The 14,653-nt window shown below is 46.8% G+C and overlaps 1 protein-coding gene across 1 annotated transcript in view; it reads left to right on the top strand.

Annotated features, from left to right (window-relative positions):
• Nucleotides 1-104: 104 nt before the first annotated feature.
• Nucleotides 105-14,653, top strand: part of LOC311123410 (BRCA1-associated ATM activator 1-like) — a gene marked incomplete at its 3' end in the record, with an annotated part of 27,043 nt that continues 12,494 nt past the window's right edge. Inside the window, exons 1-5 of the mRNA XM_084197676.1 lie at nt 105-164; nt 552-693; nt 3,874-4,028; nt 7,258-7,405; nt 11,979-12,247. Coding sequence (XP_084053802.1) covers nt 153-164; nt 552-693; nt 3,874-4,028; nt 7,258-7,405; nt 11,979-12,247 — 726 coding nt within the window. The remainder of the gene's footprint in view (nt 165-551; nt 694-3,873; nt 4,029-7,257; nt 7,406-11,978; nt 12,248-14,653) is intronic.

The following is a 14,653-nucleotide window of genomic DNA, read 5'->3' as shown; positions in this document are numbered from 1 at the left end:
TGTAGATAGGCTGCAGTGCGATGCCAGAGCTTTTCGATTCAGCTTACCGTGTTGTGTGAGATCGGAGAAAATGCGCAGTTGCTGATCATTTTATCGATTTTATGCACACCTTGAATTGTCCTTCTTACTTTCCGTAGTGAGGGAATCCATGAATGCACGCACTGGTAGAACGAAACTCTTTTATTCAGTCCTTGAGATACTTTTTAGGCTATTACTAGCTAGCTAGCGACGTGAATTTGTCCCTGATTTGCTTCTCAGATAACTTCAGCATATACCTAGGTGCTGTAGTTAGTTGTCTATAGGTTTGCATGCATGTGTCATTCAACTCAGTTAGTTGTTTGTGTAGCTGACTTGGTTAGCTTGCTAACAAACGTGTTGCCATAAAGGTCCATACTTTACCTAGCTAGCAAGCTAGCTCTGGTCCAGGGCGGTAGCGTGCGTTCCTAGGTGACTCGAGGAACGCTTACTAAACGCCCTGGACCAGAGCTAGCAAGCTACCATCTGTCTAACTAAAGTAATAAAACGTTTTTATTATTGGCTTTTCCCTATAGACATCTCTAAGCAGCATGGACAGTGAGTGCCTGGTGCTGCTGCCTCGGGTGTGTTCTGTACTAGCGGACCCCAGACAGTCCCTACCAGATGACACCAGCCTCGAGAAACTGCTGGACTGGTTCACCGGTCTCACCAAGGAGGGTGAGGACACACTTACACACAGGCCTCACACAGCGAGGATGAGGAGGAGAGACTAGCTATAATCTCTCTCACACAGGGAGGATGAGGAGGAGAGACTAGCTATAATCTCTCACACACAGCGAGGATGAGGAGGAGAGACTAGCTATAATCTCTCTCACACAGCGAGGATGAGGAGGAGAGACTAGCTATAATCTCTCACACACAGCGAGGATGAGGAGGAGAGACTAGCTATAATCTCTCTCATACAGCGAGGATGAGGAGGAGAGACTAGCTATAATCTCTCTCACACAGCGAGGATGAGGAGGAGAGACTAGCTATAATCTCTCTCACACAGCGAGGATGAGGAGGAGAGACTAGCTATAATCTCTCTCACACAGCGAGGATGAGGAGGAGAGACTAGCTATAATCTCTCTCACACAGCGAGGATGAGGAGGAGAGACTAGCTATAATCTCTCTCACACAGCGAGGATGAGGATGAGGAGGAGAGACTAGCTATAATCTCTCTCACACAGCGAGGATGAGGAGGAGAGACTAGCTATAATCTCTCTCACACAGCGAGGATGAGGAGGAGAGACTAGCTATAATCTCTCTCACACAGCGAGGACGAGGAGGAGAGACTAGCTATAATCTCTCACACAGCGAGGATGAGGAGGAGAGACTAGCTATAATCTCTCTCACACAGCGAGGATGAGGAGGAGAGACTAGCTATAATCTCTCTCACACAGCGAGGATGAGGAGGAGAGACTAGCTATAATCTCTCTCACACAGCGAGGATGAGGAGGAGAGACTAGCTATAATCTCTCACACAGCGAGGATGAGGAGAGACTATATAATAATAATAAGATGCCATTTAGCAGACTCTTTTATCCAAAGTGACTTACAGTCATGTCTGCATAAATTTTTACGTATGGGTGGTCCCGGGGATCGAACCCACTACCCTGGCGTTACAAGCGCAGTGCTCTACCAGCTGAGCTACAGAGGACCATACTACTGATCCTTTACTGATTACTGGCCTTGATCAAATCAAATGTTATTTGCCACATGCGCCGAATACAACAGGTGTAGACATTACAGTGAAATGCTTACTTACAAGCCCTTAACCAACAATGCAGTTAAGAGTTTTTTTTTTTTTAAAGCAAATAATTAAAGAGCAGCAATAAAATAACAGTAGGGAGGTTATATACATTTTACATGTACATTTTAGTCATTTAGTAGACGCTCTTATCCAGAGCTACTTACAGGTAGTGAGTGCATACATTTTCATACTGGCCCCCCCCCGTGGGAAACGAACCCACAACCCTGGCGTTGCAAGCGCCATGCTCTACCAACTGAGCTACAGGGGGTACCGGTACAGAGTCAATATGCGGGGGCACAGGTCAGTCGAGGTAATTGAGGTAATATGTACATGTGGGTAGAGTTAAAGTGACTATGCATGAATAATAAACAGAGTAGCAGCAGCGTAAAAGAGTGCATATAGTCCGGGTAGCCATGATTAGCTGTTCAGGAGTCTTATGGCTTTGGGGGGTAGAAGCTGTTAAGAAGCCGTTTGGACCTAGACTTGGCGCTCCGGTATCGGTTTATACACTTAGTTTATTTGACGATGTGTTACAGGACTGTGGGGCAGGAAAAGTCTGCAGCCCACAGCAGGTCTTTATGGCCATAACAGCTCTAAGCGATCATGACCTACACAATGTCTACGTACCAAATGGCACCCTGCTATTCCCTACATAGGGAACTTTTGACCAGGCACTGTGGGCACTACATTTGACCAGGCACTGTGGGCACTACATTTGACCAGGCACTGTGGGCACTACATTTGGTACATTTGACCAGGCACTGTGGGCACTACATTTGACCAGGCACTGTGGGCACTACATTTGACCAGGCACTGTGGGCACTACATTTGACCAGGCACTGTGGGCACTACATTTGACCAGGCACTGTGGGCACTACATTTGACCAGGCACTGTGGGCACTACATTTGACCAGGCGCTGTGGGCACTACATTTGACCAGGCGCTGTGGGCACTACATTTCACCAGGCGCTGTGGGCACTACATTTGACCAGGCGCTGTGGGCACTACATTTGACCAGGCGCTGTGGGCACTACATTTGACCAGGCACTGTGGGCACTACATTTGACCAGGCACTGTGGGCACTACATTTGACCAGGCACTGTGGGCACTACATTTGACCAGGCACTGTGGGCACTACATTTGACCAGGCACTGTGGGCACTACATTTGACCAGGCGCTGTGGGCACTACATTTGACCAGGCGCTGTGGGCACTACATTTGACCAGGCGCTGTGGGCACTACATTTGACCAGGCGCTGTGGGCACTACATTTGACCAGGCACTGTGGGCACTACATTTGACCAGGCGCTGTGGGCACTACATTTGACCAGGCGCTGTGGGCACTACATTTGACCAGGCGCTGTGGGCACTACATTTGACCAGGCACTGTGGGCACTACATTTGACCAGGCACTGTGGGCACTACATTTGACCAGGCACTGTGGGCACTACATTTGACCAGGCGCTGTGGGCACTACATTTGACCAGGCGCTGTGGGCACTACATTTGACCAGGCGCTGTGGGCACTACATTTGACCAGGCGCTGTGGGCACTACATTTGACCAGGCACTGTGGGCACTACATTTGACCAGGCGCTGTGGGCACTACATTTGACCAGGCGCTGTGGGCACTACATTTGACCAGGCACTGTGGGCACTACATTTGACCAGGCGCTGTGGGCACTACATTTGACCAGGCACTGTGGGCACTACATTTGACCAGGCACTGTGGGCACTACATTTGACCAGGCACTGTGGGCACTACATTTGACCAGGCACTGTGGGCACTACATTTGACCAGGCACTGTGGGCACTACATTTGACCAGGCACTGTGGGCACTACATTTGACCAGGCACTGTGGGCACTACATTTGACCAGGCGCTGTGGGCACTACATTTGACCAGGCACTGTGGGCACTACATTTGACCAGGCACTGTGGGCACTACATTTGACCAGGCACTGTGGGCACTACATTTGACCAGGCACTGTGGGCACTACATTTGACCAGGCACTGTGGGCACTCCATTTGACCAGGCACTGTGGGAATAGGGTGCCATTTGGGACGCAGGCCATAATACTTAATACCACCTGTGGTGATGTTTTCCAGACCATGGCCTGGCCCTGTTGGAGTCCTGCCCCTGTCTGGTGGACTACATATCCACCGCGTGTCTGGATAAAACTACAGGTCCCAGCATGCTTTCCTTCAGCCTCAAACTTTCCGGCCTGTTGGCGGCCAGCCAACACGGCTTCAACCTGCTGCAGGTGAGCTTATTTATATATATATATATATATATATATATATATATATATATATATATATATATATATATATACACACAGTACCAGTCAAGTTTGGACACACCTACTCATTCAAGGGTTTTTCTTTATTTGTACTATTTTCTACATTGTTGAATAATGGTGAAGACATCAAAACTATGAAATAACGCATGGAATCATGTAGTAACCAAAAAAAGTGTTAAACAAATCAAAATATGTTTTTTATATGATTCTTTAAATAGCCACCCTTTGCCTTGACAGCTTTGCACACTCTTGGCATTCTCTCAACCAGCTTCACTTGGAATGTTTTTCCAACAGTCTTGAAGGAGTTCCCACATATACTGAGCACTTGTTGGCTGCTTTTCCTTCACTCTGCGGTCCAACTCATCCCAAACCATCTCAATTGGGGTTGAGGTCGGGTGATTGTGGAGGCCAGGTCATCTGATGCAGCACTCCATCACTCCTTCTTGGTCAAATAGCCCTTACACAGCCTGGAGGTGTGTTTTGGGTCATTGTCCTGTTGAAAAACAAATGATAGTTCCACTAAGCGCAAACCAGATGGGATGGCGTATCGCTGCAGAATGCTGTGGTAGCCATGCTGGTTAAGTGTGCCTTGAATTCTAAATAAATCAGAGGGTGTCACCAGCAAAGCACCATCACACATTCTACTCCATGCTTCACCGTGGGAACCACACATGTGGTGATCATCCGTTCACCTACTCTGTGTCTCACGGCGGTTGGAGCCAAAAATCTCACATTTGGACTCATCAGACCAAAGGACAGATTTCCACCAGTCTAATGTCCATTGCTCGTGTTTCTTGGCCCAAGCAAGTCTCTTCTTTTTGGTGTCCTTTAGTAGTGGTTTCTTTGCAGCAATTCGACCCTGAAGGCCTGATTCACGCAGTCTCCTCTGAACAGTTAATGTTGAGATGTGTCTGTTACTTGAACTCTGAAGCATTTATTTGGGCTGCAATCTGAGGTGCAGTTAACTCTAATTAGGGGCGGCAGGTAGCTTAGTGGGTAAGAGCGTTGTGCCAGTAACCGAAAGGTCGCTGGTTCTAATCCCCGAGCCGACTAGGTGAAAAATCTGTCGATGTGCCCTTAAGCAAGGCACTTAACCCTAATTGCTCCTGTAAGTCGCTCTGGATAAGAGCGTCTGCTAAATGACTAAAATGTAAAATGTAAAATGTAATTAACTTATCCTCTGCAGCAGAGGTAACTCTGGGTCTTCCTTTCCTGTGGCGGTCCTCATGAGAGCCAGTTTCATCATAGCGCTTAATGGTTTTTGCGACGGCACTTGGAGAAACATTCAAAGTTCTTGAATTTTCCGTATTGACTGACCTTCATGTCTTAAAGTAATGATGGACTGTCATTTCTCTTAGCTTATTTGAGCCGTTCTTGCCATAAAATGGACTTGGTCTTTTACCAAATAGGGCTACCTTCTGTATACCACGCCTACCTTGTCACAACACAACTGATTGGCTCAAACGCATTAAGAAGGAAAGAAATTCCACAAATTAACATTTAACAAGGCACACCTGTTAATTGAAATGCATTCCAGATGACTACCTCATGAAGCTGGTTGAGAGAATGCCAAGAGTGTGCAAAGTTGTCATCAAGGCAAAGGGTGGCTACTTTGAAGAATCTCAAATATATAATATATTTTGATTTGTTGAACACTGTTTTGGTTACTACATGATTCCATATGTGTTATTTCATAGTTTTGATGTCTTCACTATTAGTCTACAATGTAGAAAATAGTAAAAAATTAAGAAAAATCCTGCAATGAGTAGGTGTGTCCAACATTTTGACTGGTACTGTGTGTGTGTATATATATATTCAATCAATCCAGGTAGCATTGTATGGGTAGAAAGAAACACAACACAGGTAGAGTTGAGATTATCCTCTCCTCCTACTCAGTCATTCAACCATCCATTCTGCTCAATGATGAATCCCAAATTCAGACCCAGCAGGTGTAGTCAATATGGTAATAGGATAGAGTCAGTTGTAGTCAATATGGTAATAGGATAGAGTCAGGTGTAGTCAATATGGTAATAGGATAGAGTCAGGTGTAGTCAATATAGTAATAGGATAGAGTCAGGTGTAGTCAATATGGTAATAGGATAGAGTCAGGTGTAGTCAATATGGTAATAGGATAGAGTCAGGTGTAGTCAATATGGTAATAGGATAGAGTCAGGTGTAGTCAATATGGTAATAGGATAGAGTCAGGTGTAGTCAATATGGTAATAGGATAGAGTCAGGTGTAGTCAATATGGTAATAGGATAGAGTCAGGTGTAGTCAATATAGTAATAGGATAGAGTCAGGTGTAGTCAATATGGTAATAGGATAGAGTCAGGTGTAGTCAATATGGTAATAGGATAGAGTCAGGTGTAGTCAATATGGTAATAGGATAGAGTCAGGTGTAGTCAATATGGTAATAGGATAGAGTCAGGTGTAGTCAATATAGTAATAGGATAGAGTCAGGTGTAGTCAATATGGGAATAGGATAGAGTCAGGTGTAGTCAATATGGTAATAGGATAGAGTCAGGTGTAGTCAATATGGGAATAGGATAGAGTCAGGTGTAGTCAATATGGTAATAGGATAGAGTCAGGTGTAGTCAATATGGTAATAGGATAGAGTCAGGTGTAGTCAATATGGTAATAGGATAGAGTCAGGTGTAGTCAATATGGTAATAGGATAGAGTCAGGTGTAGTCAATATGGTAATAGGATAGAGTCAGGTGTAGTCAATATGGTAATAGGATAGAGTCAGGTGTAGTCAATATGGTAATAGGATAGAGTCAGGTGTAGTCAATATGGTAATAGGATAGAGTCAGTTGTAGTCAATATGGTAATAGGATAGAGTCAGGTGTAGTCAATATGGTAATAGGATAGAGTCAGGTGTAGTCAATATGGTAATAGGATAGAGTCAGTTGTAGTCAGTATGGTAATAGGATAGAGTCAGGTGTAGTCAGTATGGTAATAGGATAGAGTCAGGTGTAGTCAATATGGTAATAGGATAGAGTCAGTTGTAGTCAATATGGTAATAGCTCTATCTTGCCAGGTGGAAGTTTCACCATATTGTTTACACCAATCTAATCACCTCAGCTCTCCACAAGTGCATAGGGTCGAGGGGTCCATTTGGGATTGGGCGTAAAACTATCTTCACCTCCTAGACATTCATTGATTTACTCATCTCTTCATTCCATCTCAGGATCGATCCATCCTTGGCGTGGCCTACGACAGCGAGCGCTGGCAGGTGGCTGGCCTATGGGAGGATCCGAGCGTGCGGATTGGCTGGATCCATGGCCTGAGTAACATGATGCACCACCCACAGGCCTTCCACTTCCTGGATCAGGCTGGTAGGTTTTCCACAACTGGTAACTCTGCTATCTCAGACTTCTGGACTTCAGTGCGTTCAAGACAACTGGCAACTCTGACTGGGGAAAAAAATAGTTTTGAACGGTCATCCAACTTTAAATTCGAAGTCGGAAACTCTGGCATCTTTCTAGAGCTCCGACTTTCCAACCTGAAGATCACTGACATCATGATTTGAATGCGTTTTGTTCCCAGTTCCCATGACAGCACCAGTAGTACTACAGGAGTGATTATGTTTTATTTTTTTATTTAACCTTTATTAAACGAGGCAAGTCAGTTAAGAACAAATTCTTATTTACAATGACGGCCTACACCGGCCAAACCCGGACGACGCTGGGCCAATTGTGCGCCGCCCTATGGGACTCCCAATCACGGCCGGTTGTGATACAGCCTGGAATCGAACCAGGGGGTCTGTAGTGACGCCTCAAGCACTGAGATGCAGTGCCACGGACCGCTGCGCCACTCGGTCTGTAGTGACGCCTCAAGCACTGAGATGCAGTGCCACGGACCGCTGCGCCACTCGGTCTGTAGTGACGCCTCAAGCACTGAGATGCAGTGCCACGGACCGCTGCGCCACTCGGTCTGTAGTGACGCCTCAAGCACTGAGATGCAGTGCCTCAGACCGCTGCGCCACTCGGGAACCCTCGGGAGTGTACTGTCTAGGGAAGCATCTCTTTAAAGTTTGGGTTTCTATCGACGGGTTAGCTGATAACGCCACGGAAACGAAGCTCGCGCTTCAAAGGGGCAGAAGGCCGTGTGTTGTTCTGGTTCTGGATGGCCAGAGGGGCAGAAGGCCGTGTGTTGTTCTGGTTCTGGATGGACAGATGGCCGTGTGTTGTTCTGGTTCTGGATGGCCAGATGGCCGTGTGTTGTTCTGGTTCTGGATGGACAGATGGCCGTGTGTTGTTCTGGTTCTGGATGGACAGATGGCCGTGTGTTGTTCTGGTTCTGGATGGACAGAAGGCTGTGTGTTGTTCTGGTTCTGGATGGCCAGATGGCCGTGTGTTGTTCTGGTTCTGGATGGCCAGATGGCCGTGTGTTGTTCTGGTTCTGGATGGACAGATGGCCGTGTGTTGTTCTGGTTCTGGATGGACAGAAGGCCGTGTGTTGTTCTGGTTCTGGATGGCCAGAGGGGCAGAAGGCTGTGTGTTGTTCTGGTTCTGGATGGCCAGATACGCTCCAAAGGGGCAGAAGGCCGTGTGTTGTTCTGGTTCTGGATGGCCAGATGGCCGTGTGTTGTTCTGGTTCTGGATGGCCAGATGGCCGTGTGTTGTTCTGGTTCTGGATGGCCAGAAGGCCGTGTGTTGTTCTGGTTCTGGATGGCCAGATGGCCGTGTGTTGTTCTGGTTCTGGATGGGCAGAAGGCCGTGTGTTGTTCTGGTTCTGGATGGGCAGAAGGCCGTGTGTTGTTCTGGTTCTGGATGGACAGATACGCTCCAAAGGGGCAGAAGGCCGTGTGTTGTTCTGGTTCTGGACTGGCTGCATCACTTCTTGGTGTGGCAACTGCTTGGCATTCGCCCGCGAGGCGCTACAGAGGGGAGTGCATTACTGGGGCAGAGCTCCCTGCCATACAAAATCAAATCAAATGTTATTGGTCACATACACATATTTAGCAGATGTTATTGCGGGTGTAGTGAAATGCTTGTGTTCCTAGCTCCAACAGTGCAGTAGTAGCTAATACTTCACAACAATACACACAAATCTAAAAGTAAAAGAATGGAATTAAGAAATATATAAATATTAGGACGAGCAATGTCAGAGTGGTATTGACTAAAATACAGTAGAATAGAATACAGTATATACATATGAGATGAGTAAAGCAGTATGTAAACATTATTAAAGTGACCAGTGATTCCATGTCTATGTACATAGGGCAGCAGCCTCTAAGGTGCAGGGTTGAGTAGCCGGGTGGTAGCCGGCTAGTGATGGCTATTTAACAGTCTGATGGCCTTGAGATAGAAGCTGTTTTTCAGTCTCTCGGTCCCAGCTTTGATGCACGTGTACTGACCTCGCCTTCTGGATGATAGCGGGGTGAACAGGCAGAGGCTCGGGTGGTTGATGTCTTTTATGATATTTTTGGCCTTCCTATGACATCGGGTGCTGTAGTTGTCCTGGAGGGCAGGCAGTGTGCCCCTGGTGATGCGTTGGGCTGACCGCACCACCCTCTGAAGAGCCCTGTGGTTGCGGGCGGTGCTGTTACCGTACCAGGCGGTGATACAGTCCGACAGGATGCTCTCAGTGGTGCATCTGTAAAAGTTTGTGAGGGTCTTAGGGGCCAAGCCGAATGTCTTCAGCCTCCTGAGGTTGAACAGCGCCTTCTTCACCACACTGTCTGCGTGGGTGGACCATTTCAGATTGTCAGTGATGTGTACGCAGAGGAAACTTGAAGCTTTTCACATTCTCCACTGCGGTCCCGTCGATGTGGATGGGGGCGTGCTCCCTCTGTTGTCTCCTGAAGTCCACGATCAGCTCCTTCATTTTGTTGACGTTGAGTGAGAGGTTGTTTTCCTGGCACCACTCCGCCAGGGCCCTCACCTCCTCCCTGTAGGCGGTCTCGTCATTGTCGGTTATCAAGCCTACTACTGTTGTGTCGTCAGCAAACTTGATGATTGAGTTGGAGGCGTGCTTGGCCACGCAGTCATGGGTGAACAGGGAGTACAGGAGGGGGCTGAGCACGCACCCTTGTGGGGCCCCTGTGTTGAGGATCAGCAAAGTGGAGGTGTTGTTTCCTACCTTCACCACCTGTCAGGAAGTCCAGGATCCAGTTGCACACTGGCCCTCTATACTTCTATACCAAGCAGTGTCAGAGGAAGGCCCTAAAAATGGTCAGACTCCAGCCATCCAAGTCATAGACTGTTCTCCCTGCTACCGCATGGCAAGCAGAACCGATGCACCAAGTCTGGAAACCAACAGGACCCTGAACAGCTTCTACCACCAAGCCATAAGACTGATGAATAGTTAGTCCTTGTAGCTATTTGGGTAACTATTTAACTGTCTGCATTGACCCTTTTGCACTAACCTTTCTGACTCATCCCATACGCTGCTGCTACTGTTTTACTATGTGTCACTTTATTCCTAGTTACATTGGGAAAGTATTCAGACCCCTTCCCTTTTTCCACATTTTGTTACTTTACAGCCTTATTCTAAAATTGATTAAATAAATAAAAATCCTCATCAATCAAAAAAAACAAAACAGAAATACCTTATTTACATAAGTATTCAGACCCTTTGCTATGAGACTCGAAATTGAGCTCGGGTGCATCCTGTTTCCATTGATCATCCTTGAGATGTTTCTACAACTTGATTGGCGTCCACCTGTGGTAAATTCAAATGATTTGACATTTGGAAAGGTACACATCTGTCTATATAAGGTCCCACAGTTGACAGTGCATGTCAGAGCAAAAACCAAGACATGAGGTCGAAGGAATTGTCCGTAGAACTCTGAGACAGGATTGTGTCGAGGCACATATCTGGGGAAGGGTACCAAAACATTTCTGCAGCATTGAAGGTCCCCAAGAACACAGTGGCCACTCCTCAGTAAAAGGCACATGACAGCCCGCTTGGAGTTTGCCAAAAGGCACCTAAAGGACTCTCCGACCATGAGAAGCAAGATTCTCTGGTCTGATGAAACCAAGATTGAACTCTTTGGCCTGAATGCTAACCGTCACGTCTGGAGGAAGCCTGGCACCATCCCTACGGTGAAGCGTGGTGGTGTCAGCATCATGCTGTGGGGATGTTTTTCAGCGGCATGGACTGCGAGACTAGTCAGGATCTAAGGAAAGACGAACAGAGAAAAGTACAGAGAGATCCTCCACTGGGGCGAAGGTTCACCTTCCAACAGGACAACGACCATAAGCACACAGCCAAGACAACGCAAGAGTGGCTTTTGGCACAAGTGTCTGAATGTCCTTGAGTGGCCCAGCCAGAGGCCGGACTTGAACCCGATCGAACATCTCTGGAGAGACCTGAAAATAGCTGTGCAGTGACGCTCCCCATCCATCCTGACAGAGCTTGAGAGGATCTGGGAGAAACTCCCCAAATACAGGTGTGCCAAGCATGTAGCGTCATACCCAAGAAGAATTCAGACTGTAATCGCTGCCAAAGGTGCTTCAACAAAGTACTGAGTAATTTTTATTTTTTTAAATATATATATTTGCAAAACATTTCTAAAAACCTTTTTTTGCTTTGTCATTATGGGGTGTCGTGTGTAGATTGATGAGGTTAAATGATTTAATCCATTTTAGAATCAGGCTGTAAGTTGACAATGGGGATAAAGTCAAGGGGTCTGAATACTTTCAGAATGTACATATCTACCTCAATTACCTCGTACCCCTGCACTTCGACTCGGTACTGGGTACCCCGTGTATATAGCCAAGTTATCGTTGTGTATTTATTATTACTTTCATTATTACGTGTTATATTTTTCTATTATTTCTCTATTTTCTTTCTCTCTGCGTTGTTGGGAAGGGCCCGTCAGTCAGCATTTCACTGTTAGTCTCCACCTGTTGTTTACCAAGCATGTGATGAATAGAAATGGATTTGATTTGATCTCCTCAGGCCTGACCAAACCCCTCCTCCAGCTACAGACTGACCCCAGCCTATTCGTTGCCTCGGCCGCAAATCACCTCTTGGCCCGCCTCCTGACCTTCAAACAACCAGCCACAACCTCACACACAACCCAGGGGAATGGCCTCACTGTTCCACCCAATACGGAAGAGGAGGAATTGGCCGTAACCATGGAGACAAGTCCAGGAAGCGGGCGTTCCGTCACCATGGAGATCTTGAAGCACCTGGAAAGCTCTCTGGAGTCAGACAGCCACACCCAGGTACGATTGATTGATTGGTTGATTGAGAACATTGTTTTGTTTTTTTACAGCAGTGACCCTAGAGGAGAGGGAGAGGAGATGGGGGGGGGGGGGTTGAAGACAATGATAAATATAGCTGCGAGCAGCAATGAACGTGGTTCACAGGATGACAGAAAGGTCACGATCAGTTGGATCACAAAGCAAGCAATTATCTTCCTTTATGTGCAATCAGTGAAAGCATTACCATGTTTATCTCTCAATACCACAAGGATGACCAAGTTAAGTTTAGTGCTGTAGGTTGGTTACCTTTGAATGCAGCAGGTAATCATTCTTAGTCATTACTTAATGTATTGAGTTTATATTCCAATTCTGAAGTCTATTTGACTAATGGTTTATGTTAAGATTTGTGAAATATTTTCAGTGTTGGTGTATTGGTATTAGGGTTGGAACCGGTTCATTGAACAGAACAGATTTTTTTTTTTTTAGAGGAACAGAACCGGGAACGAAAGTGATCTATACTGTTCTGGAACAGAACCATTATTTTAAAAGCATGGGAACCGGTTAATAACGTTATTTTACGTTCCGGGCATTTTTTTCCAGTCCCCCCCAAAAAACGCAGCAAAGAGCCAATGCAAAGCCCAGTCAGTCAGTCAGTCAGAAAACCTTTGAAGGTGTGTCTAGGCTACCTGCCCCTCCCCCTCTGAAGCAGAGGCCACTGTAGCTTACTGATGATACAAGCGGGATTTTTAATTAGAGAAGGATGGATTCACTTTTTCAATGCTAGTTAAGGATACTATAGTTATCACGTTTCACATTGGATTTATTAACTACCAAAAGGTCAGACGTGTTTTTTATTTTAATTCTGGTGCAATGTTAAGCCAACTGTCGGCAGTTCGAAGACATTCCGAGTTCCTTCATATAAGCCGCTCCGTAGTTCTAATTCTGTGGGCCTAATTCAGATAATGTTTCAGGCCAAGCCTCCTCTTCCCCCTCTCTCACTCAGTCGCATCTCACGCCCTACACTTGTCTGACATCTGTCCAATGCATGTGTAAATAACTATTGCTTGCCCGCTCTGTGCTCTATCCACAATGATTGGTGAAATAATTTAATGTTGCGCTAAATGTAAAATATATTTCAGAGGTTTAAAAAAGGAACAGAAAGAAACTATATAAAGCGTTACTTTTTTGGGGTTAGAACCGGTTCAGAACTTTATTTTGCTGGTCGGAACAGTGGAACGGAACGAAAAAAATAATGGTTCTGTTCAGAACGAAACTATTGGAAAACAATTTATGTTCCAACCACTGATTGGTATATTACAGTCATCTTTGAATTCTGGGACACTCAACTTTGCCAACTGCTAATGGCATTTACAATTGTTACATAGTCAAAGTAAATTGGTAACAGTTGTCTTTTTTAAAGATATCAAACTTAACATGATTCATCATGTATGGGATGGGCATGAGTAATCCAGTACTCGAACTGACGTCAAAAAAAATAACTCCATCTTTAACCAGAGATCGATTTTGTTTCAAATACTGAAGCTATTTGGTCAAAATGTTGTCTTGAAGACTACGTTAATTTGCTTTGACTCTAGTGTTCCATTTGTTTACATGTGCATTTGCAGGACACAACAAAAAATAAACCAAGCCAAGCATCACGCAGTTCTGCTTCCTGAATTCCCTGTTCTGCTTCCTGAATTCCCTGTTCTGCTTCCTGAATTCCCTGTTCTGCTTCCTGAATTCCCTGTTCTGCTTCCTGAATTCCCTGTTCTGCTTCCTGAATTCCCTGTTCTGCTTCCTGAATTCCCTGTTCCGACCGCTCCCTCTACACACGCGTGCTGTGTGCACCTACAGAACTAAATGCCTATTAAAAACATATCAATGGGACAAGGACGTCCCGGCCGGCCAAACCGTCCCCTAACCCGGACGACACTGGGCCTATTGTGCGCCGCCTCATGGGTCTCCCGGTCGCAGCCGGCTGCCACACCGCCTGGGATAGAACCCGGGTCTGTAGTGACGCCTCATGGGTCTCCCGGTCGCAGCCGGCTGCCACACCGCCTGGGATAGAACCCGGGTCTGTAGTGACGCCTCATGGGTCTCCCGGTCGCAGCCGGCTGCCACACCGCCTGGGATGGAACCCGGGTCTGTAGTGACGCCTCATGGGTCTCCCGGTCGCAGCCGGCTGCCACACCGCCTGGGATAGAACCCGGGTCTGTAGTGACGCCTCATGGGTCTCCCGGTCGCAGCCGGCTGCCACACCGCCTGGGATGGAACCCGGGTCTGTAGTGACGCCTCATGGGTCTCCCGGTCGCAGCCGGCTGCCACACCGCCTGGGATAGAACCCGGGTCTGTAGTGACGCCTCATGGGTCTTCCGGTCGCAGCCGGCTGCCACACCGCCTGGGATGGAACCCGGGTCTGTAGTGACG

The sequence above is a fragment of the Coregonus lavaretus genome, assembly GCF_964263955.1.
Source record: "Coregonus lavaretus genome assembly, contig: HAP1_SCAFFOLD_4754, whole genome shotgun sequence".
Classification (NCBI taxonomy): Eukaryota; Metazoa; Chordata; class Actinopteri; order Salmoniformes; family Salmonidae; genus Coregonus; species Coregonus lavaretus.
Note: the sequence above shows the minus strand (reverse complement) of the source record. Positions and strands in the feature narration are given on the sequence as shown.